This window comes from Barbus barbus (genome assembly GCF_936440315.1).
Source record: "Barbus barbus genome assembly, chromosome: 1".
NCBI classification, from domain to species: domain Eukaryota; kingdom Metazoa; phylum Chordata; class Actinopteri; order Cypriniformes; family Cyprinidae; genus Barbus; species Barbus barbus.
The window spans coordinates 25,644,754-25,659,853 of NC_136729.1; the positions used below are offsets into that span (position 1 = coordinate 25,644,754).

The 15,100-nt window shown below is 37.3% G+C and overlaps 3 protein-coding genes across 4 annotated transcripts; 2 read left to right on the forward strand and 1 right to left on the reverse strand.

The window, feature by feature from the left end:
- The first annotated feature begins 421 nt into the window (after nt 1–421).
- LOC306872324 (regulator of G-protein signaling 9-binding protein B-like) lies at nt 422–4,828 on the forward strand. Its single transcript, XM_079420826.1, has 3 exons — nt 422–840; nt 2,352–2,658; nt 3,121–4,828. The coding sequence occupies exons 1-3, from the start codon at nt 751–753 to the stop codon at nt 3,486–3,488; spliced, it is 765 nt and encodes a 254-aa protein (XP_079276952.1). The 5' UTR covers nt 422–750; the 3' UTR covers nt 3,489–4,828.
- Nucleotides 4,328–9,919, forward strand: LOC306872311 (2-(3-amino-3-carboxypropyl)histidine synthase subunit 2-like). Of its 2 annotated transcripts, XR_013784406.1 has the most exons (8): nt 4,837–5,663; nt 5,746–6,423; nt 6,672–7,414; nt 7,555–7,775; nt 7,868–8,548; nt 8,728–8,922; nt 9,031–9,371; nt 9,510–9,919. XR_013784406.1 is itself a non-coding variant. In XM_079420815.1 (7 exons), exons 5-7 carry the CDS (start codon nt 8,068–8,070, stop codon nt 9,186–9,188), a joined length of 834 nt encoding a protein of 277 aa, XP_079276941.1. In that variant the 5' UTR covers nt 4,328–5,663; nt 5,746–6,423; nt 6,672–7,414; nt 7,555–7,775; nt 7,868–8,067; the 3' UTR covers nt 9,189–9,534. The 2 variants fall into 2 exon arrangements, 1 of the variants encoding a protein (XP_079276941.1); XM_079420815.1 differs by having other exon boundaries at nt 4,328–5,663; nt 9,031–9,534.
- On the reverse strand, nt 9,177–14,505 carry LOC306872300 (neutrophil cytosol factor 2-like). The gene is made up of 14 exons (XM_079420806.1): nt 14,200–14,505; nt 13,922–14,004; nt 13,671–13,779; nt 13,339–13,473; nt 12,659–12,766; nt 12,480–12,539; nt 11,746–11,789; nt 11,454–11,595; nt 11,181–11,249; nt 10,734–10,835; nt 10,381–10,532; nt 10,191–10,302; nt 9,920–10,028; nt 9,177–9,810 (listed from the first exon to the last, which is right to left on the reverse strand). The coding sequence occupies exons 1-14, from the start codon at nt 14,371–14,373 to the stop codon at nt 9,713–9,715; spliced, it is 1,497 nt and encodes a 498-aa protein (XP_079276932.1). The 5' UTR covers nt 14,374–14,505; the 3' UTR covers nt 9,177–9,712.
- Nucleotides 14,506–15,100: the final 595 nt, after the last annotated feature.

Genomic DNA, 15,100 nt, shown 5'->3' on the forward strand with positions numbered 1-15,100 from the left:
TACATTTCAGGGATTATTTTAACATGCCCCTAATCTAATTTGACCTAAAACAGAGGAGACTAACAATTGCCTGACTAATCCTTGCTTACACTTTTTATATTTTTATTGTATATGTTTAGAAACTTTAGATTCTGTTTATTGGAGTTCATTTTGTGTAAGCGTGTGACAAATCTGCAATGTCACCCTGGACATGTTGGTTGACCGTTACATGAACCGCTGCAAACACTGGACCACAACTTGCCCCTCAGAGCCTGGTCTGTCATTTAGGCACACACACAAAGAGAAAAGAGAGAGAAATAAAGAGAGAGTGATGGAAGAACAAGAAGAGGGGGGTCCTGGAGGAGCTAGTGACGTATTCCCAGGCCCCAGCATCTCTGCACCTCTCAGCAGCATGTAATGAGCTTAACCACACAGCTTCAGTGCAAAGGGGTCAATCGCTTGGATTATCACACTCGACTTTCACATTATAATGCTCTACACCTCTCTGTTTTTATGCTCTTTTTTTGGAAACCTTTAAACCTTTGTAACCTTGACCTTTTGTAATCTATATTTTACTTTCTAAGATTTTAATTTTTGTAGATGAAAATTGATATATTAAGTTTTCACAGGAAAGAGAGGACCGGCAGATCAAATATGGTCCGTAGTTTACTCCAGCTAAGACAAAGAGTGTATAAGTGTTGTTGAGTTTGGGGGTGGATGGTAGCTTTTGGAACAGGGATTCACCCTTGTTACCTTTGAAAACATAATCCAATGCCACTGTGCAACAACAAGGTCGCTGACGATGGAACTTCAGCACAGCCACTGCAAGAGGGAAAAGCAATGGTGGACTCCCTCATCAAGGTGAGTTGATATTACAATGTCCTGAATACAATATTTGAAAGTTCCTCTAAACAAATCTCCACACTTTTCAGAGTTTTGTGGTGACATCATTTCTAATCATTTTAATCATCATGGACACCATTCATAAATTTTTTTGCCAACAGACTGAATATTATATAAAAAATATAATGCAAATATTTCTCTAAATATTATATGTTGTCACAAATTTTTGTTCTAATACTATCATGATAAAAAAAATTAGGAGGGTACATTAATTAGATTATAAATCTGGAGAAAATCATTTTCCATTGTGTTTAAGATGTGATGACAACCTTATTGAGGTTTAGATTGTCAAAGCATGTGTGTGTCCTCATTTCTCCTTATTTCCAAGCTGAACATGAAAGCATCTTATAATGGTGTGTTCCTCAAGCCTTAGGCTGAAAAGCCACTATCTCTAGTAGGGAGTAGGGATGATCCACGCTCCACTGCTTGATTATCTTCAGTGGAGGCATGTGTCAGTACTCTGACTAGAGCAGAAAAATGACCTGTTTACTCCGTTCACCTACTTAAGCATTTTAAAAGAAAAATTACAGTTTAAAGAAAAATAAAAAAATGCTTAGCACTGATCAAATCTTTTTACATATTTTTCAAATCCAAATGATCATAGACAGCATGTACTAAACCAAGATCCCAAACGTTTCCAGAGCTTATCCTGAAATAGCCATCTTATGACAAGCAGATTATAATTAATATTTGTCACTCAAACTAATCCTTAGTCTATCCATAATGATGTTTGATAACCTAAACAGTTATCTAGCCTTATAAAAACCAATGATATGTGTGATTTTATAACATTAAAGGATCATGTGACACTGAAGACTGGAATAATGGCTGCTGAAAATTCAGCTTTACCATCACATAAATAAATGACATAAAACAGCCTACATTAAAATAGAAAACAATCATTATAAATTGTAATATTTCACAATATTAAAATTTTTATTGTATTTTTGATCAAATAAATGTAGCCTTGGCGAGCATAAGGCATAATTTAATTAAAAAATCTTACCAACCCCAAACCTTTGCATGGTAGTTTAGTATACAGTATATTCAGATTTGGCTTGGATTTAAAGAACCAAACAAAGATATCTTCCAAAAACTCTTATACATGTCCTTTTTCCTGCTTCTAGAATTGGGAAGATTTTTTTCCACCACAAGCAGTATTGTTTAGTCTATAAAAGGCCTAATGTATGTCAAGTAAACCACCTGCCTTGTGCTCCATAAAATGTGGGATGGAGGTAATTAATGTTTCTGAATCTGGGTCAGTGAGGTATGTAATTATTATTCATAACTGCGCTCAGAACAGTTTGGCTAATGTATGACCTGTTATTCTGAATTAAATATTGTGCCATAAAACCTTTTCTGTTTATTAATATGAGATATCAGGCTCGATATTGAAGAATGATAACCATATATTATTTTGTTTCTAAAGTTAAAGTTCATAACTCCATAGTTGATCTGAACTGACTCAGGTGGTGGCATGTTACCGGCACTTGGCCTCCTGTGTTGGTGGATGCATGGACAACTCCAGTCTACGAGGTGATCTTCAGCAAACACGAGAGCGAGCCCAGACGCTAGCGCTGTCCTGCAGAAACCACCTGACAGCTCGACTGAGGGATAAAACATTACCGGAGGCTGAGAGGAAGGAAACAGAGCTGCTGTGGGTGGCATTTTCCTCTTGTCTGGAGCTCTTACATGCAGACATGTGCAAGGTTTTCACCATGGTCAAGCACTTTTCCCTTGCCAAGAACAGTGCCATGGTGCAAACAGGCATACAGGGTAAGCTTGCATAACTGTAGCAGTTTCATATCAGATTACTAATTATTTAAGACTAGTGACTAACTTCTGACTAACCTCTGTATATTCCTCAAACATGTGAATGCACAGGTGCTGTCAGATTTACAAAATTTCAACAAAATTTGCCATGGAAAACCATTGACAAGTGTCCATTGTTCATAGGACAGTCTTTACAGAGCCTTACAGCTTTTTAAAACTGTTATGGATTTTTTGTCTACTCAAAGGATTTTTTTTTTCTTTTCGGAAAGGGATTTCATCAGCTGAACAATCAATATGTTGTTAAACAACAGTAGAATCCATTGAAAGCACTTTACTTCCTTCTCTTTAAACAACCCTGATTAAGGTCTTTTGGACTGACTGTTTTCACAGAGTAACAGTAAGTGTGACCGCACCTTAACTATTACAGTCCTGTAATTAGTCTGATACACGTATTTGCTTAAGCAGGGGGGACAACAGAGGTGGCAGCACGGGCCTTGAGCCTGCCTGACCTGCAGGAGGCAGGTGACGGGTCCCAGACATCCAGCATGGAGGGTCAGGAGCAGAGTCAGCTGGAGCTGGAGATCGCACAGGTGGACCGTACGCTGGAGGACATGGAGCTGAAGGTCAATGTGCTGCGCTGGACTGTAGAGGCGTTGGGTCCTCAGTATGCTGACCCCGTCAGCACTGACAGCGCTTCGCTAGCACTGCTGTCCATCGACGAAGAAGCAGCTCAAGGCTTTTGCAGTCGCAGCCATCTGTTTGCAGTAATGATTTTGTGTGGTGTGGCAATCTTTGCCGTGGTGCTATCAGTGTGTGTGGTGTTCCTGGTCTGAAGTCTTATCATCACTTGTGTTGTGTAGGCTTTTTCTTTTCCAGAGGTCTCTTTAATTGTGTTCAGCCAAACATCAACAGTCTGCGTATTTATTAACTATGTAACTGTTTCTTACTGTTGATCTCAACAGAGCCTGCGAGTCCTTTTTACACATCAAAAAACTGCCATTCATTTTGGGTGTGTGATCTTTTAAAGCAAAAGAGAGCATGATGAATGAATCTTCGCTCTAATGCAGAACTGAAATGTGAAATTTGGGCAAGTAGTAAAATCTGATTTACTTACTTACTTACTTACTGATTTACTGATGTACGTTCAGGATGCTGCATAAACATAAGCTGCGCTTACTGCATCTCATGTCATGGGCTGTTCATAAGCCGGTTCATCATGTCGTACCTTCAGAACTCATCAACTGTTTTATTATTTGACTATAGCAAATACAGTATCAACACTCACACAAGATTTAATCCTAACTATACCTAGCAAGTCTGTATTGTATTCTCAAAACACCACCAACAGAAATGCATAAGGCTTTAATATGTTATCCACATGTTTTTTTTAATCTATTGTGACTTCTAATTATTTAGTTTACGTCAAATGTTTAAAAACCCGGTACAACAGCCAGAAACAACAGAACTGTTTGTTTTAAAATGTTAGTCATAATTAACTGGTATTAATACTCAGTCACTAATTATAAACAAGTAGAGGTTAATTAATGATACAACATAGGTAAGAATAGATTTACAGAAAAAGAATATTGTAATTACCTCAATTTGAAGGTTGCTTTTTCAAAGAGATATGAAAAAGATTATTTCAATGGTGTTATTTTACAGAGTATTTTGAGACACTTGATAATCATTTTGTTTTCCTTCATGCACTTTAATTTCTTCACTTACAAATATTATGAATATTATATTTTGTAAAATAAATGCATTTTAAAATAAACTTTCAGAACCAGTTTACTGAATGTGTTGTAAGATCAGTCAGGCAACATCAGACTGACACTGAGAGTCTCTCTATACTGTTTCTCTCTTTCTTTATTGGTCGAAAGTTGTAATATCACACACACACACACGCGCACACACACACACACACACACACACACACTGTGGGGATATTTGGTCCCCACAATGTTGCATAAACAAGTACACACACACACACACACACACATAAAATCAGGGGGTTATGCCAGTCTTTGGTTATGCTGTAAAGGTGCATGTTTTGGTAACAGTGCCAACAGTATTGTAAACAATATTTTGTTTGACCTCCTGGGGTTGAATAAACAATAAACATGTTCTGAAGCACCTCTCTTCACTTACTATTTGTTAAACAATAAAAATGCATAATCATTTGAGGCACTATTTTGTACTTAGAAAATCCCTGTATAAAATTTAGATAAACTTCATGACGTGCTTACGCTCAGAACGTATATGTTTTGTATGAAAAACCATCATGTGTACGTGAAACATCATTGTTTACTCGCTCTGACAGGAAGTGTGACGGGTTACAGGAAGTTTACAGTTAGGTGGATCTGTCACAGAGAAAGGAGAATAGTTTGGAAACCTTTGTAGTGTTTATTTTTTCACACTATAACGTTTCAGTTATATACAATTCTTCTGAATTATTTCAGGAATTTAAGAAGCTTTGTTGTATGTAATGACTTTAGGGGACGGACACAGAGGAGAAAAGCAAGATCATGCGGTCACATCAGGTCCCCCGCGACGATGCCCAAACATTTTAAAGTCCTCTACATATTTCGTTCTCTATATACAAAAAAATGCTTATTTTCTGCAGAATGAGTCTGCACACAGTAGACATATAATCTCAGCGATTAGAAAGTGTTTTAACAGAATAGGAACTAATTATTTAAGGTCTGACACGGAGTCCATTCGGCTTTTGAGAGGTTCACGCATGTTGGTCAGAGGTATGTATGTATGCACATATGTATGTTTTTGCTATTAGAAGTGATACACACGTCTAGGTTTGCAGATATTTTATTTATTTACTAATGACCAGTTCTCTATGATTTGCATATTGCACTCACTAATTGTTCCCATTGTCTTTATTTCAGAGTTGAGTACCTCTACAGTATGACCTGAAAAATCAGACATATCTAAGTCTGGCAATAGGAAGTTATTCTTTGGCACTCATGCAATGGTTCAGCTGCTTGAGGAAAGCGGTAAGATTTCTTGTCTGTGTTTCTAAAATGCTCTGGCTAATTCTAGTTCAGTGATTCATCAAATTGTTCTGTGTCCTTTCAGGTTTCGTGACTCAGCAGGCAGAGGTCATTGTCAATATGATGGTAAATATCACAAATTCAAACATGGATGTTATGTACGGTGGCATGGCTACCAAAACACAGCAGGTGAGATTTTCATTGTCCTTCCATGCTTTTCTGATTGTTTGAGTGGACCATGCCCTGTGGCCAACACTTATTGATTTAGCTAATGTGAGGTGTGAACCAGAGCTCTCATGAAGTGTTTGTGTATTCAACTTTTTTTATTATTTATTGAAGGAATAGAAGTAGCATACAATAAAACAGTAAACATTACAACTTCCTTCTTTCTTTTTTTCTTTTTGCTGTAACATATTTATCACAGTATACATACTTGCATAAAAGGAAAATAATTTGGCCATTCTGCAAAACAAGCTACATTGAAGTCAAAACACCAAATAAAGCGTCACGAAGGGGATAAAGAGAGAGATACAGAATATAAATGGAAAATAAAACATTAACAGCTGGGTAGTTCTTTCAAATTTTTAAAATATGACAAAATAGGGTCCCAATTAGTGTAAAACCTGTCCACAGATCCCCTTTATGTAAATTTGATCTTTTCTAATTTTAGAAAAAACATCCCATCTTCCAACCAAGCTGTCACAGATGGAGGGGTGGGGGATTTCCAGTTTGACAAAATTCTTCTGCGGGCCAGTAAAGAAGTGTAAGCAATAATGACCCTCTGAGTTGCTGTTAAAGTTATGGTCATGGTATCACTGGGAGTCCCAAAAATGGCTATTAAAGAACAGGGTCTCAACGTCTCCCCCAGGACCTCACTGATAGTCTTAAAAACCAATGCCCAGTAGTTATCTAAAGCAGGGCAAGACCAAAGCATATGTGTCAGATCAGCTGGAGAAAAAGAACATCTATCACAGGCTGCATCTAATCCTTTTTTTTTTTTTTTTGCTGCAGGATGTGATAAACAAACGGCGTGCAGATGCCATTTTGGATTTGAATGTAGAAAAAAAGCTGTGTTAAGGAGTTGGTAAGTTCAGTGAAATAATGACTCGCCAGAAGAACAGGTTTGGAAGATTCACCATATCTGAAATCCAAAGATTTGTGGGTTATTTGAGTTGTCGCTGGCAATTGAGATGCTTTAATTGAGATGTTTGCTCTTGGTACAGACAGCCGACTTTGACAGAAAGCTTATTGGGACCAGAAATGAATTGATGGAAATGGTGAGACACGCCAGTGTTAGGACAATGATGTCATCTTGATTTTTATTTTTTTTTGTATGAATTCTTTCTTAGAATTCTGAACAGGATCGTCATGTTTATTTGTTTGCAGATTTTAATGATCAGTAACTTAGGGTGCTTTCACACCTGCCTCATTTAGTTCGGTTGAATCGCACTAGAGTTCGTTTTCCCTCTTGGGGCGGTTTGTTTGGGCAGGTGAGAATGCAGCAATCGCACTCGGGTGCGCACCAAAAGCGGACCAAACAAGCGTACCGACACCTCCTTGAAGAGGTGCATTTTACTCCTTTCTTTGTTTACTTCCGGGAGCACCGTTGGAATTTCCCCGCACGCTCTTTCTGACCAATAGAAATTCCATTCCATTCCAGATGAACTCCTGCCTGATGCCGTCCGAGTCTCTGTTGAAATAGAGAAGGAAACCCAAGCCAAGACCTTCATTTTAGGAGACACATCCTATGGCAGGTAAGAACTGTTTTCGTGTACATTACATTTTCACAGATGTTTTTATCCAGAGTGACTCGAGTTCATTTTGTGTAGCTGCACAACTTGTAGCTGTATGTCTGTAACCTGTGTAGCTGTTTACCTGTTTATTTTCTTTTCAGCTGTTGTGTGGATGAGGTAGCCGCAGAACATGTGAGAGCAGACTGTATAGTGCATTATGGGCCATCTTGCCTCAGCCCATGCAGAAGACTACCCCTGCTGTATGTGTTCGGGAAGAGACCTATTGATGTCCAGCAGTGTGCCGCAGCCTTTAAAGAGCTGTACCCTGACCGCCAAAGTCATGTCATCATACTGTACGATGTCACCTATTCACATGCTATAGGTAATTGTTCCTGTTCAGTCTATGCTAATGTTTAACAATGTTCATTTTCATGAATGTGTGCATGAAAGTTCATTTATTTCATCTCTCCTCAGGTGATCTCAGGACACTTTTGTGTGATATCTACCCCAATGTTGTGGTCTCTCTTCTAAAAACAGATCATTCCTGCGGTGCTGAACTGATTCAGGACAGCTGTGTGGATAGTGATCGCATAGATTCACAGGATAATAGAGTCACTTTTAAATTTGGCAGACAGTTTAGTGTAAAAGCAGAACAGAGTGTTGATAATTACAGTATGTTTTACGTTGGCCAGGAAGGCTTGACTCTTACAAACTTCATGATGACCTGGAACCAGTGTGCCTTCAGCTCATTCAATCCAGAAACACACACAGGACGAGTGGAATCGGTTAAAATCAACAAGGCACTGATGAAACGCTATTATGCCGTAGAGCGGGCCAAAGATGCCAGTGTGGTGGGCATTTTGGTGGGCACCCTGGGTGTTGCTAACTATCTGACCATCATAGAGCAGCTAAAAGACATTATTCACAAAGCAGGCAAGAAGAGCTATATGTTTGCTATGGGAAAGATCAATGTTCCCAAGCTCGCTAACTTGGAAATTGACGTTTACGTGCTAGTTGCCTGTCCGGAGAACTCACTGCTGGATTCAAGTGAATTCTACAGACCTGTGGTAACTCCCTTTGAGATGGAGTTGGCTTGCAATAAGCACAGAGAGTGGACTGGAGAATATGTCACAGACTTCAGCGATTTACTGCCTGGTATGTTGTTGACTCATTTCAACAAATCATTCTACAGAGCACTAGAAAAGTATTGTGATGTTGATATAGTGTTGTTTAATACTGCATATTTACAGTATACTAAGAATATGGGCGTTGACTGATGTCAGTTTTCCTATATGGTATTGTTCTAGGCATCTAATAGGAAACATATATTATAGGTGGAAGCAGTCATGTGGTCTCCCCTGAACCAGACCAGTCTGCCAGTGAGGAAGAGACCACAGATGCCTCTCTAATCACAGGAGCTCTGCGAACATGTTCCACCACCTCATCAGAGATCATAAATGGCACATCAGAGTCTTGTTCACTCGTCCCGAGAAATCAGACTCTCACTGTGGCCAACAAAAACACAGCAGGTATAGAGTCTGAGGCTGTACTGAAGTGTAGTTGCAGTAGTAATTCTTCAAATTAGTTATTTGAGTCATGCAAATGCAGAATATAATCATGATCTTTTCATTTTGCAGCTTCATTTTTGTCTGGCTGTAGTTGGCAGGGACTGGAGCCCAATCTTGGGCAGACGCCAGTGGTGAAAGCTGTGGAGGGACGGAGAGGCATTGCCATTGCTTATGAGGAGGAGGGTGTGGGAAATAAAGATGCTTCTACACCTCTTCAAAAATCATAAAAGTCATTTATTATTGGATTGTCATAAGAAATCTTCAAAGGACTAATTTCACACTCGCAGCAAATGAATTGCATCAATATACTGAAAAGGATGTAATTGTCTGTGATAATACAGAATATCTTTTGGGAACATGTTTTAATTCCCAACAGTGTTCCTTCTGCTACTGGCCGAAAATCAAGGAAGGTAAATTAATATTTGTTCTATTGTGCTAAAGTTCTATTGTGCTACCAATGGTAGCAAATTATAGGAAGCGAATAATAGAAAAATGTAAATTATGTCAAAAGTAATTTAATGTTGTGTTATGTCTTTATATTCAAACAGAATAAAACTCAGTTCTCCTGACTTCAAAAATATGATCTCAATATGTGAAATGTGGAACGACTACCGCACAACCAAAGTGGGACAGTGAAGCAGCAAGCTCTGGCATGAATTTGACAATATGAAAAAAACAGGCCCTAAAATACTGCAGGTTTCTCCCAGATCATCAAATCAACACATTAGTTGTAACTTGGATGATGAATGATTCATTCGCATTGCTGATCCCCATTAAGTGCTTTAACAAAGGATGATGGGAATATGCCAATCTTCCCGTTACATTGACCCTCAAGCCACTCATCATTGACTGAAAAAGAAACAAAAAGTCACCAGAAATAATCTCTAGAATGCCTTAGTTCATACTGTATTTTATGCCCATATTAATAAATTACAAGTATCGCAGTTTCAGTTCCTACCTTTGGAAAGAACTGTGATGACGTTTCCCTGTTTGAAATCCAGGTCTTCAGGGGTAGAAGAGTCATAAGAGTACAGAGCCACCACTTTCTCATGAGGCACACTTTTACCCTTTCAGACAGCAGTTTTGGAAAGTGCCAGAAAATAAATTTTGCGGTTAAGTTACTGGTAAAGCTGAACAGCAGTAAGTGTTTTTAAGTGTACTATACAGTAAGCTATATTATGTTAGTTCAATCTGTGTGAACATAGATGAGTTAAGCTGTTGTATTTTACCTCAGTCACTGAACACCACAGCGTAAGATAGTTATCCTTCACGCTATTCCACACAGCCTCCATTTCTGAGTCCTCAAGATTCACTCTTTCATCAATGCATTCCTTGGCATAACTGAAAAGTACATTACAACTTTTTTTCTCCTGAAATGTTTCAGTACAGTTCTGGGAATGTTATAATTGGTATAGTTACCATAAAGTTAACGTTGATGCAGGCAGCTTAAGTTTAGAGCTTATCGTCTGAAGCATGACTCCATATGATTGTCCATGTGCAATTCTGACTGCTATGGTGAACTGAAAGTGCACTTTCACAATGCAGCCTGAGAATTCCCTAATGTTATTAGTCTGTGAAGAATACAGCAGAGCTTGAGATATAATCTTATTAATAATAATCAATATGTTGATGATGCCATAAACATGAGGTCGAATCAAATAAAAGTTGGCCTTTCAATACGTTATGTAAGCATTGTGTGATAGCAATGTTAGTTGATATCCATTTACTGTTAATAAACTGATTATATCTTGAGTATGTAGGGAATACTGAACCTCTGCATTCACAGTCTTCAGGCCTTCTGTACCCACTGGTCTGCTAGGTGGTGCTCTTCTTGGTGGAGCTGGTATATCATCATTTTCATTTAATGGTTCAATCTATAAGAGGTCACGTGATATTTCTTAATAATGTAGGACACAAAAAGTAATTTAGCTCAAATTATCTAAAAATAAATCACTAATCTTGCACTGTTTGCTTTATGTAACAAAAACATTTTATTGTGATATCTTGTAAGTGATAGAAATTAAAATGTGTCATCATGTTTGCTTATGCTACGTCCGTGTTATCATAATTATGAATGCCTGACTCAGAGGTATGACTTTCCCAGGTGCACTTGAAGTCATCAAAAGTGGATTGTATGATAAATATTCAATTTGTTACGGTGTCCCTATTGGTGTTTGGAATACTGTACTGTATATTTGTTTAAAATGCAGCTGCTGTACCTGCATTGGTTTTGATGTCATTGTAACAATATCCAAAGGCTCAAGGAAGTTATAAGGTACAAGACCCCGCTGTAAATAACAAGAGAAAAAAATTAAACAGACAATAGGGCATTATTATCTGTACTTTAAACACATTGATTACATTAGCATTGGACACTGGAATGTTCTCTTGACAGTGAATGCCGCCTCTCATGTGGGAGTTTTTGTTCAATTGTTTCTGTTCTCATTGTACTTTCCTTTATGATTCACTTTTTTAATTTAGCAAAAATATACCTTCTCATTGAAAACAACAGAGGCCCAGTTATCAGCTCCTTTCTGAAGAACAAAGACAATGTTGCCAGGCAATACAGCTAGCTCCTCTTTGGTCTCAGGGTAAAACTCATAGAGAACCATGTGTGGCTCACCTTCAAATACCCTGATGATTTTGTCATTTACATTTATGTAAAACAAGAAGACAAAACAACACAAAAACTCCATAAATTGATTTAATAGATTGATAAATAGATTTAGTTAGAAGTTAAGATGCATTAAATAGTGTTTTCCATGTCCATGACCATAAACTTACCTTAGTACTTCTGGGACCTTTGGTGTAGATGGAACATTGTCAACCTAACAATTCACAAATTAAAGAAATGCACTGTGGTCATTAAAATGGCAGTTTTGAGCATATACATTAAATGTGTATCATTAATGTATATGCTTATCATTTACATTATCTTGTAGTGGTGACGGCCCCGCTGAAAAAAAATTCTACCAGATTAAGGAGAGAATATTAACTATTACAAAAAACTAATTTAACAGTCTATTCTGATTTGTTCGGGCGCCAGACAAGCTCAGTCTTGTCAAATATAACTGTTTTACCCAGAGTAGCACTTTAAGCCACCAGTTACACAAATAATTTAAACGAAATTCCCTCACAGAGTAAGCTCAGGTGCATAGTTTCAAAGTAGTATTTAACAAAAAAAAACAAAAAAAAAAAAACAGAAAACTTTCTTCTGGTTCCAGTTTAAATGCAATCTCAGTTCACAGTGATATTTTCAACAAGCAATGTGGAATCAAACAGAAAACTTAGCACTTTAGTTCAAGTTCAAATACATTCTTTGATTCACATTCATATTTTCAACAATCCACCAAAGTAAAAATAAAAAAACTAGCTTTGAGGCTAAGTTCCAATAGAGTCACTGATTGCGTAGTCTAACAATCACAAGAAAATAAAAAAAACTCTCTGTTATGCTTATATTATGCAAACGTTAACATGTTAACAATTTCATTACTTGACTTGTTAACAACACTATTTACTTGAGGCTGAAGTGGAGCAAACCCAGAAAACTCATCTGCAGGTACAATAGAAGATACAACCTATAAACAAAAAACAATCATAATCAGTTTGTCTGATTTACTGGCCAAATTGAAAATGGATCTCTTCAGTAGCGTTGCACACTGTACTGATGTGATAACTGATGTGATAATGGGGATACCTTGGCTTTTCCAAGATAGTCCCTTTTCTCCAGCTCTGCCACATAGTGCTTATTGGGTTTGAACAGCAGCCCAGCTCGAATCTCTACCAAAGGAAAGAGCTTCTGCTTCTGCAAAGAGGAAATCACAGGGTTTTTCAATTTTAAAACAATGCATTAAGACAATCACCACATACAATTCATGCTGTTCGCACTATGCTCATCAGTGTAATATAATTTGAGTTTATCATTTTTTTTTTAGATTTGTTTATTTATTCCTTTTTCAAGAGCATCCTTGTGCAACAATTTTAAAACATATTAATTTGTCATTCAAATTCTTACAAAAAATGTCACAAGAAGTAGATTGACTAGTGACTAGCGTCTGAGTAGAAGTCAACTGTCTTGTGAATTTTGTTCCTTCTGCAGCTTACACAACATCCCACAAAACCTACCCCGAAGCAATAATTTTGCAACACCAATGTTCACTAATTTCTACTTAGGAAAACTGCGATATGTTACAAAACAACAACACATAAGATCGTGCCCTTAGATTTTGTTGCCTCAGATACTAACAATGATTTTAAGATAGACTTCAAAATTGGCTTTATATCACTGCAAAAACTGTGCAAATTATTCAGTGATTAATGTTTAAAATTGTAGGACTGATAATTATGTTATGTGGAACACTTTTAGCAGTTACATACCAATATAGCATCCAGAGCATGGTCAATATGGCTGAACTTGGAGTCTGCCTTCAAGCTTAGTGCAGTAAGAAGGTTCTCTTGAGCTTTCTCCCATTTTCCCAACTGAGCCTGTACTAGTCCTGTGTTGTGCAGCACCTAAATCGCATATGACAAAATGAGACTGAAATAAGTCATCAAGTGGAATTAACCAATCACTCACACCACAACTATTAAGTATATTGGTATACTATTAGGTATAAAACCAATGACGGTCAAAAAACAAACAAACAAAAAACAATATTCTGTGCACATTACACAAAAGTGTCCAATGTATGGCACATCTCTGGTCTTACCTCACAAGCATACAGTTTATATCTCAGCCCTAGAGGTTTGTAAGCTATTAGTTGATTTCCTCGTAACTGCTTAAATGCCTGCTGGAAATCCAGAAGAGACTCTTCAAACCTTAATATACAATTATGAACATTGTCAATATATAGATTATGAACAGTGTCAATGTATTTCTTCTGAAGAGAGAGTACGTGGTGTTTTGTAGTCCCCTCTAAGAACAAAGCATAAAATATATTTTTTTAATTAATGGCCTTACCTTTCCTTTTTGTAGAATGTTACTCCTCTCTGAAAAAATGCCACAGCCAGGTGCTCATCTTTGCCAATACTTCTGTCAAATGCCTTCATATTATAATAGAAAAAAGAAATCCCCATAAAGAGTTAAACCACTTTTACTTCGTTTTTACAGCCACAAGCTTGATTAAAATGGCCAAAAGTGTGAAATTATAATTAAAAGAGACCATGAGTCTAAAAAATACCTTAAACTTACTGTTTTCTTCAGTAGCATAAGACACAGAATCTGCCATGTAACTGTACCTTTTCAGCTTCATCTAACTCACTGTTGTTCAAATAAAGACAGCCAATGTTGAAGAAGATCTTGGAGCTTTTCTCCTCGATGTTGAGGAATATCCTGAGAGCAGAGGCAGGGTCTCTTTGCTCTACACAAGCCACGGCCTCGTCCCACTGACGGAGAGTGCTTACAAATGACATGTTCCCTCAGAAGACTATTAGCACTGAACAAATGAACGCTGTTCTTCTCTGCTGTGAGCCAAGCAGAGGCAATCTGAAACTTTTCTTAGAGAATAAGCCCCAGCCCATGCTCTGAGAGAGAGGAAGTGATCAGGTTCACGTGTCACTGGCTTTATTTCTTGTTTCCTCACTTGCAAGTTGAGTAAGTTCACGTTTTTGGTGTTAGTAAGGCATATTTATTAAAGAATAAAAAGAAAAACAAAACAGGCACTTATTTTATTAGTTGCTTTTAGGTGTGAAGCACACATTCTGTCTCTTACAAAAGAAGTGCTGTGGTGTCATGATTGAATCAGGTGGTAAAAATATACATGATGCCCTCATATATACCATGGTGCTAAATGATTACCAAATTAATGTACTTTGGTATTTACATGGCCTTTCAATGCCTGAAAAAAACAAAAACAAAAAAAACCTTTCCTAAAAATCAGGGTCCTAAATACCATGTTTGCATATACATTACTCTGATTAAGGTTAAGTATTTACCAAAAAGATGCTGTAAAAAAAAAAAAAAGTTCAAATTTTCAAAAATCATTAGGATTTTAAGTAAAGATCATATTGAAGACATTTTGTAAATTTCCTTCTGTAAATATATAAAAACTTAATTTTTGATTAGTAATATGCATTGCTAAGGACTTCGTTTGGACAACTTTAAAGGTGATTATTTTTTGCGAGTTGTATCTCGGCCAAA

Coding starts and splice junctions, on each gene's coding strand:
- LOC306872300 (XM_079420806.1), bottom strand. CDS start 14,373: ATGTCATTTGTAAGCACTCTCCGTCAGTGGGACGAGGCCGTGGCTTGT. Junction 12,767..13,338: donor ATGCTCTGGATGCTATATTG/GTATGTAACTGC, acceptor TCCTCTTTGCAG/AAGCAGAAGCTCTTTCCTTT. Junction 11,790..12,479: donor TTGCTCCACTTCAGCCTCAA/GTAAATAGTGTT, acceptor GTGAATTGTTAG/GTTGACAATGTTCCATCTAC.
- LOC306872324 (XM_079420826.1), top strand. CDS start 751: ATGCCACTGTGCAACAACAAGGTCGCTGACGATGGAACTTCAGCACAG. Junction 841..2,351: donor TGGTGGACTCCCTCATCAAG/GTGAGTTGATAT, acceptor GAACTGACTCAG/GTGGTGGCATGTTACCGGCA. Junction 2,659..3,120: donor GGTGCAAACAGGCATACAGG/GTAAGCTTGCAT, acceptor TTGCTTAAGCAG/GGGGGACAACAGAGGTGGCA.
- LOC306872311 (XM_079420815.1), top strand. CDS start 8,068: ATGTTTTACGTTGGCCAGGAAGGCTTGACTCTTACAAACTTCATGATG. Junction 8,549..8,727: donor CTTCAGCGATTTACTGCCTG/GTATGTTGTTGA, acceptor CATATATTATAG/GTGGAAGCAGTCATGTGGTC. Junction 8,923..9,030: donor GGCCAACAAAAACACAGCAG/GTATAGAGTCTG, acceptor TTCATTTTGCAG/CTTCATTTTTGTCTGGCTGT.